Source organism: Pteropus alecto, unplaced genomic scaffold (genome assembly GCF_000325575.1).
Source record: "Pteropus alecto unplaced genomic scaffold, ASM32557v1 scaffold7, whole genome shotgun sequence".
NCBI classification, from domain to species: Eukaryota; Metazoa; Chordata; class Mammalia; order Chiroptera; family Pteropodidae; genus Pteropus; species Pteropus alecto.
In genome coordinates, this window is record NW_006494614.1 from 32441678 (window position 1) to 32462955 (window position 21278).

The 21278-nt window shown below is 34.7% G+C and overlaps 1 protein-coding gene across 1 annotated transcript in view; it reads right to left on the reverse strand.

Moving 5' to 3' along the window:
• Nucleotides 1-21278, reverse strand: part of MLIP (muscular LMNA interacting protein) — a 208336-nt gene that overhangs the window by 95769 nt on the left and 91289 nt on the right. The window contains exons 2-3 of the mRNA XM_015600293.2: nucleotides 11143-11298; nucleotides 7492-7884 (exon numbers count right to left, since the gene is read on the reverse strand). Coding sequence (XP_015455779.1) covers nucleotides 7492-7884; nucleotides 11143-11298 — 549 coding nt within the window. The remainder of the gene's footprint in view (nucleotides 1-7491; nucleotides 7885-11142; nucleotides 11299-21278) is intronic.

Below are 21278 nucleotides of genomic sequence, written 5' to 3' on the forward strand. Positions count from 1 at the left end.
CTTCCGATTCCTTGAGTCCCTTTACTACATACTTCTTCCAAAGTCATTCTCACAACTCTCTTTTTCTAGAAAGACTATCTTGAACTCTGGAATACATTCACAATAATTTTAATAAAAGGGGATGCTTGCAATGTTCTACTGTTATCAAGTGGACAATCTCAATCACGAATCTACCCCTGGGTCCTCTATAATAGAAGTCATCAGTTATTTTAACAATCAGTCTCGATTGTGGAGCTACCTTATAATTTTAGTCAATCTACATTAACTGCTCCTGTATATATTCATTTTTTCCTAATGTGTCTATGAGATTCCAAAGCATCTGAATAAAAGCTAAAGTGATTGATCTGCTGCTACCTGATGTTCAGAATAGTTCTCAAGATTTGGACAGCACCAGATGTTGGTCCTGTATAGTTGTGCTTTTCTTCCCGAATCTGTATAACCATGTAAGACAGAAACTCTAGATTCTCCCTGTCCTCACATATGATCATGGCATCGCGGCAGCTTGGCCTCCTAAACTTACCTGTTGATCAGTTCTCACTGATGGACTCTCATAATATCACTAAGCAGATTCTCAGCCTTTCTTATCTGAACAATTTAAATAATATTTCTGGTATTCCTACCTCTCATACCAATCTATCATCAATGTGACCTTTTAAAATCTGATCAAAGTAACCTATGCTCAAGACATCATCAATAATCTCTGTCTACCATGAATTACAGATCTCGCCTTATTGACTGGCCTCTCGCTATCCAATCTCATCTCACTCATCTGGTATTTTGCATTTTAGGTGTTAGTAATACTTTGTTCAATCTCAACCTTCTTACCAGTATTGTCAACATTCTAGCCATCTTGTTCTTTTACCAATCTACTTGAGAAATCTGCATTTTTAAATCATTCCTGACAACTGCCATTATGTTCCTAGACCTAGTCTACTTAAAGCTGCTATTAAAAAAAAAAAAAATTTAACACAACTCTGTTGATTGTCAGGGCCACTAAACTTAATTTACAGACTTATTCTGTACAAGGGTGCCAGCTGAGAGTGGGGCTGAATTTCCTTGTACATATGCAGAAGGGGAACCATTCTCTAGTTTACATGGAGAATGGGTAAGACACTGTGGATTTGTGTCATTATAAATCTAAGGTCTGTAGGCTCAGCTGGGCCTTGTACCTCTTGGCAATTTTATTGGTGGTTTGATTTTTTTTCTTTTCTTTTGTTTGGACATCAGCTTTCTCTCCTATTCTGAACAGATCTTCCAAAAAGTTAACACTCCTCAGAAACCTTTTTCCTCTACAGATAACCTAGATTCCTTTTATCCAAGGAAAATTGAGATTACCAGGGAATTCTGATTTTTCTAGATCTACTCTCATTTCCTTTCCTTTATTTTAAGGAAAAAAATATTACTTTTCACTTTTTAAAAGGTAAATTTTCTCTATGTACTGAGAATCACAGCAGCTCCTGCCTTCTTGGGGATCACTTTTCATCAGTAATCCTCTTATGTTATGTATTCTTTTTCTTTTTTACTAGCTCTATCATCCTAACATAAATATAATGCAAAATCTGTCCAATCTTTAAAAATATAATAACAAATATCATGTAGTAGATTGTAAAAATGCCCAATATTCTCTAGTCTTATTATTAAAAAGGCAAAGACTTTTCCTCACCCCTTAATCTTAACTGGCCATATGATTTATTTTGGCCAGTGGGACATTACAAATGTGATATAAGAAGCAGTGGCTAGAAAAGCACTATGCACTGTACCTCTGTCATTCCAAGCTAGTCCTCCCAACAGTTAGCAGATTCAAACATGGAAGCTTAATCTACCAGTTCTTTTCAAAGTCTTCAGTCTCTAAATCTCTAAGTCCAAAAGCTATGGATGATTTGTTTTAGGAAGCAAAATAGGGAGAAACAGCTAAAATGCAAGGTAGAATTACTAGGCTCTCTTCCATACTCTATTATAGTTTTCCCTCCACTTTGGGTGCTCATTAAGACAGTTCATGCACTGATGTCTATTCCTTATTTATATCACAAGTTCATGTGAAAAGGAGGATCATTTATTCCTTCATTCACTCATCAGACTTTCTGAGCACCTACTGTGTCCAAGGCATTGTGTTAGGTAATAGGGACCAGAAGGGAAGAAGAATTTTTTGTCATGACAGGGCTTACAAAAATACTGGTGTGAGAGAGACATATAAAGGCTATTCTAATACAATGTACTGGTATGAACAGGGCATTTCATTATAAAATTGAGGGCCAGGAGTATAAGGAAGATTTATATGTCTAATGCCTTGTCTAAATAATTTGTTGTAATCCCTTTTCCATAGATCCATGAAATCTAGGTACTTAATAAATATATGAGCTAATATCCAAATTTCCCAGAGTTTTATGTAAGAACCTCCTATATTTGACCCCAGCCAGTTCTTCTGATCTTATTTTCCACGTCTCCTCTTCAGTTCTTACATCTAAGCTATATTTGAACCAATGTATAAAACCTCTCCCTCCTGACATGATCCTTACTCTGTGCCCAAAAACAAGCTGTCATCTCAGACTTCTTAAATACAGTAAATTATTTGTTGAGAACCCACCATGGGCCAGGAACTGTCCTAGCAGTTTGTGTGTGTGTGTGTGTGTGTGTGTGTGTGTATAAAATCTCATTTTACCTTCACAAGGAAGGTTGATGCCATTACCCTATTTTACAAATGAGAAAACTAAGGTTTATGATTACAAGTAACTACCCAGAAGAGCATGGCCAGTAAGTTCTTTTTCTCATTTTTGCTTTTTCATACCAATCTTTTTATGTATGATATCCCTTTCCTCACCACTTATCTATTTCCCAACTTGATTTCTGCCCCTATCGTTCTACTCACACTGTGCTCATTAAAGTCACCAAATAACATCCTAATTTCCATTTAATGGGTTTTGAGGGCCCTGTTTTATTTGACTTTGTTTTATATTTTATTTTTTCTTATATTACATTTATAACATTTTATATTATTTCAGTGAAAAACATTATATAGTATTTTAATAGAAGGCACCAGGCAGCTCTTCTGGAGCAGGACTGGTCAGATGTTAGACAACTTCAACCTGCTTCTCCCAGAGCAGGAGAGAGCATAGAGGAGGTGTGGCTCCAAGTAGCTAACTGCGGACAAGGCTCTAGGGGCTGACCCGTGAGGGTGGAAGGCCTCCCATATTCCAAAGTGAGACAGTGGCCAGGTCAGATGCCACACCGCTGGCCTCATCCCTACACATTTTCTGGTCCTACTAATACTCAATAAGAAGAGAGGGTCCCCTTCCTGCCTTACAGGGGACACACTTCCCTCACGGTCTCCTAGTGCTTTGTTTCCAGCTCTATCAGCAAAAGGCCTTTTATCCTTTCCTCAGCTTTGATCTGGGCCTCTTGAATCTCTCAACTTGCCCTTCTTCCCTAATCAAGCAGCAGCATATATTAACCTGACTGTCCTACTTGGCAGAATTACTTGCTAGTGTACAGTAAGAAAATCCGGCAAGGCAGCTAAAAATATAAAAGTACAATGCTACAAAGGAAGGCTGCATTCTCCAGGAGGACATTCAGCATAAAAGTAAAAGAACTATTGTGCTTCATATTTGATAACTCTAGATCAGCACTCAAAATATGTCAACACTGCCAGGAAGTAGTTAATTATTATATTATTATGGTTATTACTAGAAAAGTCATTAGTTATTATTTTGTATTTCCAAACTGACATGACTGATACCAGATTTATTTGAGTTCTATTAAAAAAATTACTAAGCTACCTTTAAAAAATTATTAAATTATTAAATATTACATTTTTGTTGTTATTTGACCTTGTTTATAGACTACTCTTTTTGTTGAAAGCTCCTTTAGCTTTCATTGCATGAAACTGCTCTCTCTAGCTTTTTTTGGTCCCCTCACAGTCTCTTTCAATGGCTTCTCTTCTTTCACAAGTCCTGTATATTTTACTGTTTTCTGCTTGTATCTTATGTCTTCTTGTTCTACATGAAAAAATATCTCCATTCTCATCGCTTCAGTTTAGATAGAAAACATCTCCAGTTTCCCATCTCTCCTGAGTTCCAGATTCATATTTTCACTTTCTTTTTAAATACCAACATGCTATGCCACAAAAGCATATTGAACTCAATATCAGATGTCTTACCTCTTCCTATCGCTTCCCAAAACTTGTTATTCTTTCCTCAATTAATCCAACATTCATCTAATTTCCTTGGTTGCAGATTTCATGACTTGTTGATTTTTCTCGTATATTGTCAATAAACAAATTCAATTAACTACTCTATCCCATAAGTCCATCTTTCAATTCCCATTATCTCTGACTTAAATCCAGGATTTATCATAGGTCTTTGAGACAAATTACTCTGTGTTTGCATATGTATATACACCTCTCTTTTAACTATAATACTATCCATCCCTAGTTAAGACAATTTTTATACTTTTACACCAACATTAAAAACATTACTCTTTTTTTCTGAATTTTATTTGAGAGGAATTTTATTCAATCAATCATATAGCATTATTCTTTTGGCTTACACTTTAAAACTTAAAATTCTTTAGTGATTTTGTAACATAAAGTGCTTTTATTTAAACATGCCACTTTAACAAAAATATTTGGACCATAAATACACTCAACTCAATATTTATATTGACTATGTTCAAGATAATATAGTAACCACTGTAGGGATCAAAATGTTTAATAAAAATGGACTTAACAGAGACTTTATCTTTAAAGACTTTACAGTCTACTAGGGGAGATAAGACATGAAACTAAGTAGTTATAATACATGCCGGAATAGGATAATTATTATAAAAGATGTTCAGGGGAAAAAATCTTTCAGAATTATATTGAGGGAGAGTTTGCTTTCACTGAAAGAACCAAAGCTAACTTCATGAAGGACTGGCTATCTGAGAAAGGGCTTTGAAGATATAAACTTTTAAATATTTCTTCTTTTCATACACTTTTTTGAACCTCACCTATGTTCAAGACACTGCACTAAGTGCTATGGATACAGAAATGAACAGAAGACAGACTTCGACTTCCAATTATTCTCAGTCTAGTGAGGAAGAAAAAGAAAATCAATGATCATAAGCAAGTCAAAAGGAGTTATATTGAAGATTTTCTTAAAAAATTATAAAACTATAAGGAAAATGACAAAGACGAAGGAGAAAAACTAACTCCCCTTTAAAGGAAATGTCTCTAGGGAAATGTGTTACTTGAGCTAAGCTTAGAGTGTCAAGTAGCTTAGGTCAAAATGGGCATAGGTCTGGGGAAGAAAGAAGTATTACACACAGAGGAATCAAGGCTAGGGGATGGAAAAGTATAAAGTGTGAACTCTGATGATAATTCAGAAGAGCTGAAGAAAAGACATGCAAAATGTGGATAGAAAATGACATCTGGGTTAGGTTATGGAAAGGTTACAATTCAAATTGAGAACTAAAGACATTTTTTTAGGTATAACAATAAATTATTATAACTAATAGTGCTAATTTACAGATAATTCTACACATGGATTAATTTTTACCAGATAGACCAGAAAAATCACTTAACTGCATTTCTGATTGAAAATGTGTTGTTGGCATCAAGTAATCCAATCATGGGATATCCTTTAGACTTTTCACATTAAACTTCTACTACTGACTACATTAAGCTTAGAGTAACTTCTTTGGTTCTCTAGTCATTTCTCTTTAGTTTAATTTTGTGAGTAACAGTCATCTTATTTTTTAATTCAACTTATTTTTGTTTTATAATGACCTACTATTCATTATGCAAATGAATTATTACAGGAAATGGAAACAGAAACTATGGCTACTCCCAAACATTCCAGGATCCAGTATTCCTCCATTAGGAGTAATCATCATTTTCAGCCACTACTAATGAATTAAGTTGAGCTTTGCCTTTTCAGTTGGAGCTTTTATAACACAAACTATAACCTACTCCTAACTAACCTATGTTGGCAAAAAGGTTCCAAAGTGTGGGTTTAAGTCTCTAATTCAACCTTTATATATTTGGTCACATGAAAACAAAATAAATGACAAAGTTTGGAAGAAATATATCAATTGGAGAAAAGAATAAATCAAAAATCCAAATATTGCTCCATTAAGAAAATTTTTCTTTTTTTTTATTTATATTTGTTATCTTTAAGCCTACATGCTCTTCTTTAAAGAGACCACATCAAACTACCCTCCACTGACTATGAAAGCCCCCACATCTCCAACTTGGTTATTCCATCATCATTCCAGAGGCAAGAAAAAATATTTAAGCCTATCATTGCTTACCGAGAATAGGTTTTATTATATATTTGATTAGAATATTTCAAATAACTAGCTGAGAATAAATTTCAAGAAGAAATAAATGTGATACTCCAGCAGACCTGGGTGGGGGTAGCCCAGTGAGAGTCTTCTAGCACCAAAAAGCAGCATGAGCATACTGGATGCTTGAAAGAGTTATGAATACAGCATCAGGAAGTCAGTGAAGGCTGCAGAAATAAAGATGAGGTGCAACCAAAAATAAGATACCTACTCTACATTTTTGCACAGGTCCTAGTAGCAACCAAAGGCCAACTCACCAATAAAAATGGTCTTCCAACTACTTTAGGATGCTTGCAAATGCCTGGTCTCATAGATCCTAAACAGGGCATCTTAGTACTGACTTGTGCTCATTGTCAAGGAGAGCTCTGCATCTACCATTTACTCCAAAGCCAGCTTCTGCATTCTTGACATTCTACCTACAACTTGTCAAAGTCATCTTACAATTTCTTTATAAAAAATAGCCAATCAATGGCAAACTCTTCCTATTTTTTCCTTTCAAATGCCCTCCTTATCTTTCTTACCTTGCCATTTCCTTCCTACCATCACAGACATGGGTCTTCTCCTACTGTACCAAAGCTCTTCACCATAAAGGAACCATACAATATTGCTTCTAAGTTTTAGGATGAGATTTTCCCCACATTTCACTGATGCCAACCCCATCCTGAAGCCTTGCAGGACCACAGTAGATATTTCCCTTAAGACACACAGGAGAATTATTTTACTTCAAACTCAGTACATAGTGTATTCTTTTACTACTCTTTTACTAGTTTAAAAACAATGTGCCTACATTAAAAATCCAATTGGTATCTTCTCACTGAATGTTTCTCATATTTGCAATGTGCTTCTTGATGCACCAAGCTTGCTAAGCATTCTCTCCTAAGAAACTGCCATTATCAATTGTTCAAAAAGAAGAGGTACTATTCCCCGAAATTCACTCCAGCTAAATGTTTTACGTTTTCTCTTCAATTCACAGTATAACTGTATACTCCTTTTTATCTTATGGATTTATTATCTATATTTACACTGATTATTTATGAGCTTAAGATTTTGGTTTTTTAATAGTTTTCTTTAAGAGATATTTTTATGCCTTGAACAGAAAGACCTTTGCAGACAGCCTAGAACAAGGGGTATATAAACAATATCTTCTTTCTTGTAACAAGAAGAAAGACCTACCTGCCCATGCTTTTGCTGAGGAGCAATCCCATGAGGCATTTCAGGATGCGATGGGGCCTGAAGGTTGGCCCCCCGGGTTTTTGGACGCACCACATCAGAGACCAGACTAGAGGTGATTGCTAGAGACTTGGGCCGAGTAGCTGTAGTGCCCATGCCACTTGGGGGGCTTTGTTCACCTTTTCTGTTTATAGCTTCATCTTCTCCTTCAGAGTCCACAATAAAGACATATTCAGCTTTGAAGAGGTCACTTTGCTGCATTCCTTGAGGTTTGTTTGCTTTAAATCCCCTTCCTTGTGAAATCTTTTCTCTGATCCCTGAAGGATAAGTCGATATCTCTTGGTCTCTTTCCGGTTGGCTCCCAGCATTCACAGTCAAGTACTCATTGAAGTTAGACTGCAATAAGTGTAGAGACATAAAAGCATTGACATTGGTTTGACAAATCCTTCTTTTTGGCATGTATACTTAAAACCTGAACCTGCTTATAATCTCTAAAAACAAGAGTTTTTAAAAACATATTTAAAACTTAGGTTGGCTTAGGAGAGATTGAGTCGAAATTAATGATTTACTTTTACTAGCCCACCTGTTTGTCTTGGTCAAAACTAAAACAATATAGGGCTCAGAAGCGATATCAAAAAACAAAATTGCTTTCAAATAAACCATGATATGATTTTTTAAAAGAAGGAGAATACAACGTTTTCCATGAAGACATTTATGAAACAAATGGGGATCTGGTCAAAGGTTTTGTTAATGATCAAGAAAATGTGTATATCGTGTATAAAACAGGGGAGAAAGGAAATTTCATTGAAAGGTTCTAAAATAATATAAATATGTCTGAGAGAAAAAATAAAATTGGTATAAAATGCACTGATATTCAGATACAAGATTTAAGCTAATTGGGAAGAACTTACAAATAGGACACCAAAAAAAGATAGATATTTTTAGTATGAAGTATTTTTTAATATTATTTCATTTTGGATTTGTAATTCTAAATCATTTCCTATCCAACTTTCTACGAATATACAGAAGGTTTACAAGACCAGGAGGAAGATAGATTTATCATGCTACTGAACACTTTTTTCTAAAACAATAGAAACTATGTATGCTAAGATTGTTTTTAAAAGACGCAATGTACCAGAAAGAGAAGAGAGCAAGAAACTGAAAACCCATTTGAAGAAATAATGAAAAACTTCTCTAATCTGGTAATGGAAATAGACATACCAGCACAGGAGGTCAGAGAGTACCAAACAAGATGAAACAAAAGAGGCCCACACTAAGACACATCATTAAAATGCCAAAGGTCTAAGACAAAAAGAGAATCTTAAAAGCTACCTAAAAGGGAACTTTCATAAGACTGTCGGCTGATTTCTCAACAGAAAGTACAAATTGCCAGTTATAAATATAGTCACAGAGATGCAAAGTACAGTATAGGGAATATAGTCAATAATACTATAATAACTATGTATGGTGTCATATGGGTGCTAGACTTATGAGGGTGATCACCTCATTAGTTATATAAATGTCTAATCAACATGTTGTACACCAGAAACTAATAAAATATTGTATGTCAACTATAATTGAAATTTTAAAAAATATATTAAAGAATACAAATAAAATTATTTCCAAATAGAAAAGTTAAAGAAGACACCTATTAAACTAAAAGAAATTAAATTTCAATTTCAATTTTGATCATCAATTTAATGTATGCCAATACGTATTATGTGTAGTATATGTGAAGATAGAAGTAAAATCATTGATTAGATGATTAAGAGGTTGACTTTATAAAACTATTCCACACTTTTCAGATGATGATGTAGTCAAGATAAAACACAAATTCCCTCTGATTGGAATTTCTCTGACAATGGTCATTTCACATATTAAATTACAATCCTATATAGTAATAAAAGCCCAAATCGAAAGGAAATTTAAATTTAAAAAAGAAGGATTCAAAAGCAGATAGCTTATTATGGAAAGTAATGGAATAACTAAAAAACTGGCAAAAATTCAACTAGCATTTGAAAACATTATTAATGATCTAAATTAACTCCCTCCCCCACAGTCCATCATTCTTAATTCCTTTACTCTGATGTATTTTTACAGCATTTACCACTAACCAAGATTTTATTATATACTTTTCACTTTTTTCATTGTCTGCATTTCTAATCACAAATAATTTACATGTGTTTACTTTATTCACACAGAATCTACATCACTAAGCACATAGCATGTATTCTGTAACTATATAATGAGCAATTGTCTTATTATAATATTGAACTGTTTTTAGGTATAATATTGTTTTATTATAATACTGAACTGTTTTTAGAAAGTAGAAAAAACAATCTTTACTCTTTTAAAGACATAGCTACATATGTATCATTGCAATCAGCAGATGAATATCATCATCTTAGGAAGCTTTGGAGATACACAACCAAATTTGGTTCATACATCACAGTCTCACATACTCAGGACACCTAATAAAAAAGCCTCTATAAATATATGCAGTTGAGTACTATTAGGGAGAAACTTCTCAAAAGTGCCTTATGTAGTATTCAGGATGACTCTGAAATAATTAGGCCCCTATAGTCCTTAAAACAAGAGTATTGAAAGTCCCAGAATCACAGATATATTACTATTTACTAAATGAGATGTTTTTATACAGACAAAGTAAATTAGATTATTTTATCCCCTTCCTGTTGACTCAAGAATACCACAAAGTTCATTCAGTTACATTTTATTTATAATAAGACTATTAAAATACATCTTAAAGATTTTTTTTTTACCCATGATGTCATTATTTTAACACAAGCAATCTAAAGTTTTTGTTCTTGTGTTTTAATTTAATTTTCTGTATTGGTTTCATTTTGGATAGGTATAATCAGGCTATAAATACAGTTTTATAACCTATTTTATCACTTAATATAAGGTTAACATTTTCCGTGGAATTACATAATTGCTATAATTAAAACTTGGTCAAGGTGATTTATTATTCTATTCTTAACTTTTCTCTGATTGTTAGACATTAGGCTGTTTTTATTTTTCTCTGATTATTTTCTTGCATAATTATTTTTCTTCTTTTGTGCTATTTCCTTGGGATACCTTTCCAAGAGTGAAATTATTGAAAGGTTATAAACAGTTTTACGATTGTGGATAAGGGCGTTCCACCAAAATTGTACAAATTCACAAAACTAGCAGCAAAGTATGAGCATGCAAATATTTTCACAATTGTGCCAACATTGGATGTTACATTTTTTTAATGTTGCTAGTTTATTACATGAGAAATAGTAACACCACACTATTTTATCTTGTATTTTCTTTCAAAATAAGTTTAAACTTTTTTTTTAATTTTGTTCTTGTTATTTTAAGATACTTTTGAAAGAAGAGGAGGTGCCAGGAGGCAAAATGTGTCATGTGAATAGTAAACAATAAGATGTCAACTCAAAAGGATTGAAAATAATGAGAATAATGTATTAGTGAGTACCTGGGATTTGGTAACCTTTAAATTTCTATTACATAATTATATTTTTAGTCGACCATAGATTTCACAGTCACCTCACTTTAAGCAGAAAAAAATAAACATTCATACCAGTTTTCAAGTAATGATTATGGATAATTTAATGTTAATTGCTTGATATAAAAAAGTAAAAATAATCCTACCCTATTTACAGTTTCTGGATTCTTATCACTTGGTTCCTCAGGAATTTTAACAAGAAATTTAGAGGTGTCAGCCAACTGAGAGTGGGTTGGTAGTCTTCTGACAGTGGGGACAAATGTGAAGATCAGAGGTTTGGCTTCAGAATCACCAGAAGAGACCTATGAGACATGTAATAAATTAGACTTTCAGTCTTGTCAAAGGTTTAACTTGACTTTATTCTCTATATACCGTGAATAAAAATCATTTAGTTTGATAAATTGCCTATTGTCCTGTGACTGTATGAATGGCTGCCAAAGAAAACAGCTATAAAAATAGTCTTAGTAGATCAGATTCTTTTTTTATGACACCATTTGTCAGAAAAAGCATTCAATCCCAGGAAGATCTTGTTATAGGAAATGACAATAAAATAGCAGGTTGGCAAGCTGATCTGCTGGAATATTACAGGGCATCTCTACCTTAGTGGGTTCGTCACAAACAGCATCTGGTCTGTTTCAAAAGAAACTTTGATCCATTTAACTCTGGATTAACAACTTCAATTTGACTCATAATCACTAAGCATGCAAGAAACTTCCAACATTTATCATTAACAAGAATGCTAAATATGGATTTAAAATTAGAAGTACATTTTTCTGGCTATCAAAATGTGACTGTCTGCTCTAGAGGCTCTGCTTTCTCTTTCATTCATTCTTTATTTATTCAAAATCAGCAGCTAGGGATGCAAGAGTGAACAGGAAATAGTCAATATACCACTGACAAGTAGAAAAATGGTATGCATGGAATACTGAGGGAAAAGTAATGTGGTGTATCTACCTACCCAACCTAACAAACTCTGGGAAACAAAAAAAAAAAGACTCCTGAAATTTAAATCTCAGTGAAGAAGATAAAGATGTCCCAGGCTGAGAAAATCAGGTGAATGAAAGCATAGAAAGAAGCAGCAGGTGTGGGGATCAAGCTCACGTTTTGTCCTATTGACAGTAGAGAATCATTAAATAACCGTAGATTGGAAAATGACAGTCACATTAGAATTTTGATAAATAACTCTGCTTTTAAAAGACACAAAGCTAGAGACATCAAAAACCCAAGAGCAATCAATTAAAAACTAAATGAAAAGGAGAAAGAGAAGATGGTGCTATAAATTTATCTTGAAAGAAGGTTAGGTCAGTAGTAAGGAGAGAGGCTGAGAGTTAGAGAGGGAAGTAGAATCAAAGAGTTGCCTTTTGGTCTGTAATAGGATAGACTTAATCATGTCTGTAGACTGAGAGAAGATACCATAGAAAATGAAAGTGAAGCAACATCTTAGAGGAAGGAGGCAGAATAAGTTGAGAAAACAAAAGAAGAAACATGGCCTCCTTGGCATCCAGAGAAAATAAACTAAAATAAAGAAAAGAATATGGTGGAGTAGGGGAAGAGGGAAGGTGAGAGAAATCACTTTTGATATAATCAGTGTCTGTGATAAACTCAGCCTCATCTAGTCAGAGTAACCCTGCCCCTCTGCTGCCTCCATGCCTCTGTCGCAAGAAATATGATTTTCACTGGCAATATAGCCTATTCTACTCTCCCTTCAAGCTGTACCACCTTTCTATGCCGTGGCAGCTCAGATCTTGTCTCTGTGAGAAATCCAGTCCTTAGTCATCTCTCAATCACTATATGCTATGCACACCCTTAGTGCATCTTGTACCCTGCTCCAACTCTGAAAGCCTTTTCACTGTACACTGGAATTTAGTGTCTGGAATTTAGTCGGCCATCACAAAATCCTCCATATTTTTAATCTCTTCTCTAAATATTCTAGCTCTAATTAAACTATGGTTCCCTCTGAAGGGTACTTCCTTTCAAGAAGCACTCTCAGTGGTAGCTGTTTTCTCTCATACTGGGCCAGGGAGTGAAATAGGTGCCCTCCTTGCTCCTTATTACTGCTTCCAGACTATTCTTACCTAAAAACTTTCAGGTTTGAACCTTATGTCATCAGTCTATACCACTCACTGCCTCTCCTTGTCATGGTCATTTGTCTACACCCAAATCAAACCCTTTTTTCTTTGAAGATTAAGTTCCTGGCTCAATATTCTTCCCCTTAATACTATGATTTTTACAATTCCCAACATTATATCCTATGAGTAATTTTGTCTTGCCTTGACCTCTACTCTTCCTTGCCCCTTACAGTCCTAGCCTAGAGAAATAGCCACAGACCCTCCGTAATTTCAGTTTTTTCATTCTCTGACCACTACTTCTTTTCTTTCCATACCACTCCTCTAGTTTCTCAACTCCAACATTTCTTGGATCTCATCAGAATGAAAATCTTCTGATACTTCTAACATTATATTTTCTCATGTTTCTTTTTCTTTTAACCAGCCTGTGTTTACCACATACTGTATTTGCCACAATTACTTCCATGCATTCACCTCAAATGTCATACCCTCTCCCACATCTTCATTCCCATTTGGGTAAATCACAGTCCTCACTAAATCCAACCCCCTACATACTCTGCTCCTGAATCACAGAGGTAAACATGGTTGGGGAAAATCACATGACCATGCTTACTGGTTTTGCTTCTATTTATGACTCTGAGACTCAAGTGGGCCATTTGATGCTGCTCTATAATCACACTATGGTTCCATAGCCCATTCAGTCTTCCACTCACCTAGAAAACTCACTTCTTTTCTTCTTTCTTCAAACCACCAACATCATCTTCCCTAGTTTCGCTCTAAACTGATGACTTTGTTTCTCACTTCACTGAGATAATTAAAGCAATCAGAAAAGAACTTCCAAGGTCCTCATTACCATATCTACTCACCCACCTACATCTTTGCCTTTTTATGTGGCCTTCAGTCCTGCCACCATGCTCCTACTAAAACAAACCTTCGCATGAACACTTTACCTTATACTTATTTTTATTTATTCAACAAGGACTTATTAAATGCCTACTGGACTTATTAAAGGCTCTACTGTAGGGGTAGGTGATATAACAGTGAACAAAAATCTCTACCCTAATGGAATTTATATTCTAGTGAAGGGAGTAGTAAAAAAAAACAAACAAAGAAAAAAACAAAACAAAACAAAAAACAGCTAGAAAGACTAAAAGGCTATTGCAATGATCCACGGGATAGAGAATGTTAGTTTGAACTTGGGTTGCTGCAGTAATAGTAATCAGAAGTGTTAAGATTTACACTATATTCTAAAGGAAAATCTTAGAATTTGCTGAAAAGTTAGATGTGGAATGTAAGAGATATGCAAGAGTCAAACAAGTATAAAATTTTTGACCTTTTTTTTAATTCACTGAATAATCTTTTTTTAATTCACTGAAATGGGGAAAACAGGTAAAGCTAGTTTGAGAATAAAAATTACATTTGATATGCCAAATATATATCCGAGTTGAAATGTATATAAGAGAGTCAAGTTTAGAAGAAAGTCTATGCTAGAGGTAAAATTATTAGGATTGTTAACCTATACATGGTATTTAAAACTATGAGACTAGATGAGATCATTAAGGGAGTAAGCACAAATAGGAAAAAAAGAAGTCCAAGGCTGAACCCTCCAGACTCTACCATTAAGTGATCCAGCAGCAGAGAAAGAACTAGTAAAGGTGGCATGGATTTTAAAGAAAATAGAAAAGACTGGAATATTATTAACAACAATAGGAAAGAGGACTGACCGTAAACAAATAAAAGAATCGACAGACTATATTGAGAATCTAACCCAAACGTAAATCTATGAATTTGCAGTGAAGCAATTTGCTTAGATTTTTGATACTATCTCCAAGAATGCTCAACTGACTATCAAAGAAACAGAAAGTGTATTATGGCATTTACAAAACTGATGTTTGCAAGTGATTTTAGCAGAAGGATGTTGCGAGTATAAAGAAATTGAGAGTAGTGATGAGAGTAAAGCAAATGATCAACCATGGGTAAGTTCAGTTTAGATAGGCAAAGAAAGGAACCTCAAATTCAAGGGACTAGAAGTCTCTGTGGCTCAAAAACAGATTTGACAGTATGGTAAGTGTCTGGGAGAATGGCTTGGGGTCACAGTATGGTTGTGAGAGTTTAATGTCTACAAATACCATAATTTGAGATGATTATGAAGTCCAGACTTTAGCCTTGAGACTGCATATCTGAGATGAAAAAGCAGGAAGAACACTGAGATTGTGAAGGTCAAGGAATTATGAGACAAGAATGTTAATAGCTTTGCCCTTATGAAAATGAAAGCAAGATTGGGCTGAAGAGAATGATATAGCATGATGGCTCAGTGTAAGACTGGGGTCAGGGGATTCCTGGAACAGGCTACCTGGGACATTATGTTGTTAATTGAATACTTTTTTTGTGATCATGAAATCAAAGAGAACTGGATTTCCTTTAGGAGATTTTACCCAACTTATAGGCTTAATGAACTAACCCTGAACCATTCATTATAGGGTATATCTTTCCGATATAACTAAAAAACTAAAAGATCTGTGAAACAATGTATGTTCTTTAGGAGGTATAAAATACACAAACCCTTCTAAACCAATTTTTAAAATATTTTTTTCTGCCTTGGAAGATATTTGTCATTATCCTCTGATTGTAGTCATGTCACAATTCCTAGGTTTCAGCTTATCATCAGAATATAATAAATCAATACTTTCCTTCATAGGAAGGAACATTTGATTCTTTGTGAGATTTGGGAATCCCACTAGTCTTATCAGCAATATATAATACAACATACTTCCTGGATGGATTATTTTCTAGGAAAGTTTCTTTACCTGACTAATGTCATTAATATCATGATGGATGGAGAGTGGTTTTAGCAAGGGAATCACTGAAGGTAGTTCAGATAATTCATCATGGACTTTCATTTGGGTGGAAATAAAGATAGTCTTTTAGGAGTCAAAGAAGAAGTGACATTGTGACTTTGTCCCCAGGTTCCATAGGTCTGCCCTCATCCTCCATGTGGATGACTATAGGTCTGTCTTAGGTTCCATCCAAATTAAATTTAAATAATAATGTATCAAAGGCTTCAGTATAAGCATTCCATTGTTATGAAATCTAGATAACCATTATTAACAGTAAGTGGCTTTGCCTTCTAAAGTATTTAAAATGATAAAAAATTTACTTCTCCAAAAGTCTTGCAAAATTTATATAATTCAATGCTGCTCAAATTTCTATAAAGTACAAATAGATCTCCGCTAGTGTAAATGAAAACATGCTTCGATGAATAAGGTGTGCCTTTATAACAATGTCCTCAAAGGAATGTCTAAACATAAACACATGTTGACAGTAAAAGCCACTGAGAAGTAAAATTATTTTCTTCTACTTTATTATTATATTTTCCTATAGAAACATCCATATCCTACATAAAATTTCTTCACCAGCATAGAACAATTTTTTATTTTAGTTGAACCAATATGTGTTATTCAAGAATAACATAAAAATAGAAAGTCTAATAGAACTAAAGACTCATTCAACTTCCTAGGTTATTATTGAGAACAAGATCAGAGATAAATTCCTGTCCACAGACATATCTTCAGAAGAGCAACCGCAAAAAGAGCAATGGTTTGGTACTCGCTTTTAAGCTGGGAGTACAATGTTCACATGGGGCTCTTTTCTCTGCCTTTACCTAGCCTCCTCTTATCTTACCAAGTATGCACAGAATTTTTTGTACAGAATTTTGGTTAGAAAAGGATTTGAAATTACACCGGCTACACTATGCAACATTTAGATGAAGAGCCACGCATTAGCCAGTAGACTGCTGAATCCCTTCTTCGGGAAAGAAAAAAAAAATGCTATTTATTGCATACTGTGACCAAGTTCCATTGGAGCCTAGAAATTAATCGCTATGGTGATGAAAAATCATTTTCCACACAAAGCAGAAACAGATGCATGTTAATTGAATGCCAATTAACACCTTCAGTCGTCAATGCTGTTTAAAATCATATCTTAGTTTCTATCCTTGGGAAACTATTTTAATAATAGAAATTAGAGTTGAAAGGATTAAAATCTTTTCCTAAATAAGGTTTCAAGCACTCGAAATCTCTGAAACTGTCACCTTCTCACCAGGCAGCCAAATAATAATTTAAGAAATTGTCTTCCCCACGCCACACAGGCTAACAGCTCCATTGCTCAGTTTCAGGCTGTGATGCCTTCCTTTCTTCTAATTCCCTTAAATTTCTCCTTCCAATGTTGACACCCACACTCACAGATGGCCACTAGCTTGCTGTTGAGAAGAGACATTACAGGATGTCTCAGCATTAACACTATGCCAAGGGCAGTCCTGAGCATATTCTTCGGTCGCCCAGTAAGCAGTTCTGCCTTTGCAATAACTATAGATAACATTTCATTTGAATACACAGTCAAATTTATCTACACCCAGGCAGCTCTCCCTCAAGCCCTCTTGCAGCAAACGCCACAGTGCACAGCCTTTAAAAGTTCTTGAAAGCATTAAGGAAAGACTTCCTTTTACCTGGGGTGTGGTCTGAATGCTCCCTGTTAAGATGCACGAGCTCATTTGGAAGTAAGTTCTCCGCAGTCACTCAGAAAAAAGCCCCTATTCTGGGAGCAATTGATTCATCACATAAGGGAGTGAGCAAACCAATGATGAGGTGGGAAGGGAGCCTCTCACTGAAACAACACACACTCACTCAGATAAAAAAGAATTCTAAAAAGAGGGAAAGTGCAATCCTCCCTGAATTGAAGAATTTCGTTGGCTCCAAAGAGTAGTTTCATGTTTAGACAATTTTTAGATTTGCAACTTCTTAAGAGATTATATTGACTGCTGAAATGGAGCCAGCAAAAGTGAAAAAAAAAAAAAAGCCACCTATTATGTTTGCCCTGTTTTCATGCATGTATTCTAATTACATATTCTTCAAAAAGAAAAGAGAAGCCAGATTGTGCAGCAACAAGAAGCTGATTGAAGGGCCCGAGAATATGCCAATCTCAGTGATCAGTTGGTTACACTGAGAACATTTAGAGGTACAAATATATGCAAACACTGTGTCTAAATAAAGAACTAGAAAGCACACAGTGATCATTTCAAAAAATCAATAACTTTAATTATAGGTCCTTGGCATATAAATAGCAAGCAACGATATAGGAGCATCTGCAATAACTGAAGTTTTGCTATTAACTAAGTCAGCTATAAATTAAAGCTTGAAATCAAACATTTGTCAAAACAAAATTCCATTCCAAGGTTCCTAGAAGACAGTGAGTGTCCTGAATGCAGACAAACCTCAAAACTTCACACATGAAATTGATTGGAGTCTTCGGCTTTCAGTATTTCTATTTTCTAAGTATTGATTTTTTCTCTCCAAATCTGCAATATCTATATTTGTACTTTGGCAATGAAAGATGTTGTGTCCCAAGAGCTGGTTATAAACAAAAGGGTATAGGAAAGAATGAAGGTTTTATTTCAAGGACCTAGATTATGGCTATTAACATTTTCAATGTTATCGAAAGCCTAAATTCGTGGAAATATTACAAGTAAAATAATTGTCAGGTAATTTTGTTAGCGCATTGGAAAAAAAATACTCCAAATAACACAGTACTTTTTGACCTATAATATGATCTAAAATTTTGATTATAAGTACTGTTACATCACTAAACAAATTATGTGGTCTGTTCTATGCTATATGACTATATTCTATATACTCAAAAGAGAATAAAATATCCTCCAGCTCTCAAAGAGCTTACAGTCCATTGAGAATATAGAACAGGTATACAAATAACAGGGATACAAAGCAAAACAAAGAGAAAGAAAGAAAAAAGAAAAGAATACGTCCCGTACCGCAATTCTCAAACTTTGCACATAAACTGCCCAGAGATCCTGTTAAAATGCAGTTTCTGATTGAGGACATCTGAAATGAGCCTCAGATTCTGCATTGCCAATAAGCTCCCATTTAATAACTTTCTGTTGGTCCGTGACACTTTGAGTAGTAACGACTTAGAGGAATTTTTAGAGCACAGTGAGATCGTAGCCACCTGGTATATGTGGCATTTGGGCTGCATTTAGAAGGATGGGGAAATAGGGAGCTATAAAGGTGGGAAAGAATAGCATTTATTTCAAGCAGAGAGAAAAGCTTGAGTGAAGGCACCTATCAGAATTGCAGTAAGCAGCAAGTATAGTCATAAAGAATGGAACCCTAAAGCAAGATTGTACACTGGCTGTGGGACCTAGGGGAAGTTACTGAACCTCCCGAAGACTCCGTTCCATCACCTGTAAAGTGTAGACAAGAACAGTACTTATTTAAAGGGTTCTTCTGAGGATAACAATTAAAATTCAGCATGTAAAACCTTAATTCTGTACCAGCAAATGCTTAACATATGTTACCCCTGTTAGTACTGTTATTATCCAATTTAGTAAACAACATAAATGAGAATAAAGGAAAATAAGACTAGAAAAGCAGGTTACGCCTTGAATTGAGATGTTTTAATTTTATTCATTGGGAAACAGGAATGAAGAATATATATAAATTCTATTATATATATTAACATTTATTTTATATATCTAATTACCATGATATGTATATGTAAATTGAAACATCAAAGGATAACATTAATAAATCCTAGTGACCACACATCTCAAGTTCTAGTGTGTGGCTTCCCAATGGGAAGTAACATTCTGGTTCTTTGTCAATTACTCATCAGTTTATTCTAATGGATTTAAACAACCGTGAAGTTCTTGTCCTATAGCTCATTCTGTCCTTCCTCCAATCTCTTCTTCCTCTCATTCCCTCCCCAAACATAAAGCAAAGTTATACATGTTGGCACAATCAAATTTGGAAGAGGAAATACTTCAGCCCCTAACTTTTGCACTACTTAAATTCTTCCTTGAATCATTTACAACATGAAAACCAAATAAATTAATCCATATTGTTGTTTTATTCTGAGTCTAATTAGAAACTTTTTACTAATCAATTTCTTTCCCTTGTTTTATTAATTAATAATTGTTGGTGTTATAGACTATTACATTGATAGAAGTCACAATTTTTATTTTAAAAAACACATAATAGTCGTGCATTATAACAGTATGCATCAGCCATCTGGTTAGTAACTACGTATAGCTTCAAAGAGCACATGTATTTAGGACAATTTCTATAGAAACCATCCTCATTTGAATAGAAAGTAATGGTACCTGGTCAAAAAAAACAACAAAAAACAAACAAACAAACAAACAAACCAGCCTCCAGTCTTGGATGAGAGCAAGCAAATCAATTACTTAGGATGGGAGTAAAGAGAGGAAGAAAGAGTCAATCTTGTAATTAAAACCATTTTTCCTATGAATAAGAAGGTTTCCTACAGTCTGCCCAAGACCCAGAAGCATTATATAAATACAAACTTTTAATGATCTCTGTTCCACAAAGGAACACAAACTGCTCTATTGAATAATCTTTTTCCAAAAGAGGATTGTTTGTCAACATTTGCAACAGACAAAAACAATCTAAAATTCTCTTCAAAATCCCGCATTACTGATGGCTGAAGTACGGCATCCTTCGCCCTTCTTACTACACAGATATTACTGCAATACCTTTCAGTCAAAAGACTCTTAGGATATTGTTTTTCAAATAAATAATATAGAACAAATAGTCTCCTCTCCTGATATGAGAAACAAATTTGAGAAAATAATAGATTAGTCCACAAAAGTTTTCCAAGAAACAGATGATTAAACAGATCCAGTTGTCAAGACTATTCAGATGTCCATTTCTCTGTTCTTTATGCCTTGTGTTTGGTAAAAGAAGGTACAAGAAATCCCATTTATTTTTCTTCATAAATACCTGTTGAGTGTCAGGAACTATTCTAAGCTCTGGGAGACATCAAGAAAAGAAGACTTGGACCCTATTCTCAACATGGTTGATAGTCCCATGAATGAGATACCTTCACAAGTTACACTGGTGGTGAGTGAAGTAGAGGAGAGTGCAAGGTGATATGCTGACTATAGGATGCATGGAGAAATGGCCTCAGGCAAATCCCAGGGAGATTTCACTCTTAGCTTCTGCACTCTTAGTTCCTGTTTCTAGTGACCAACATTGGGACACTTATTCTGTTTTAGCTCTGAGTGGTGTTATTCCTCTGAAGATGAGAATCATCAGGAGTTTGGATCCCTGTCTCCAGGGTAAAGGTGATTCCAGGGATCACAATGAGGGCTATCCCAATTCACAGACTCAAAACTGAGTATATAC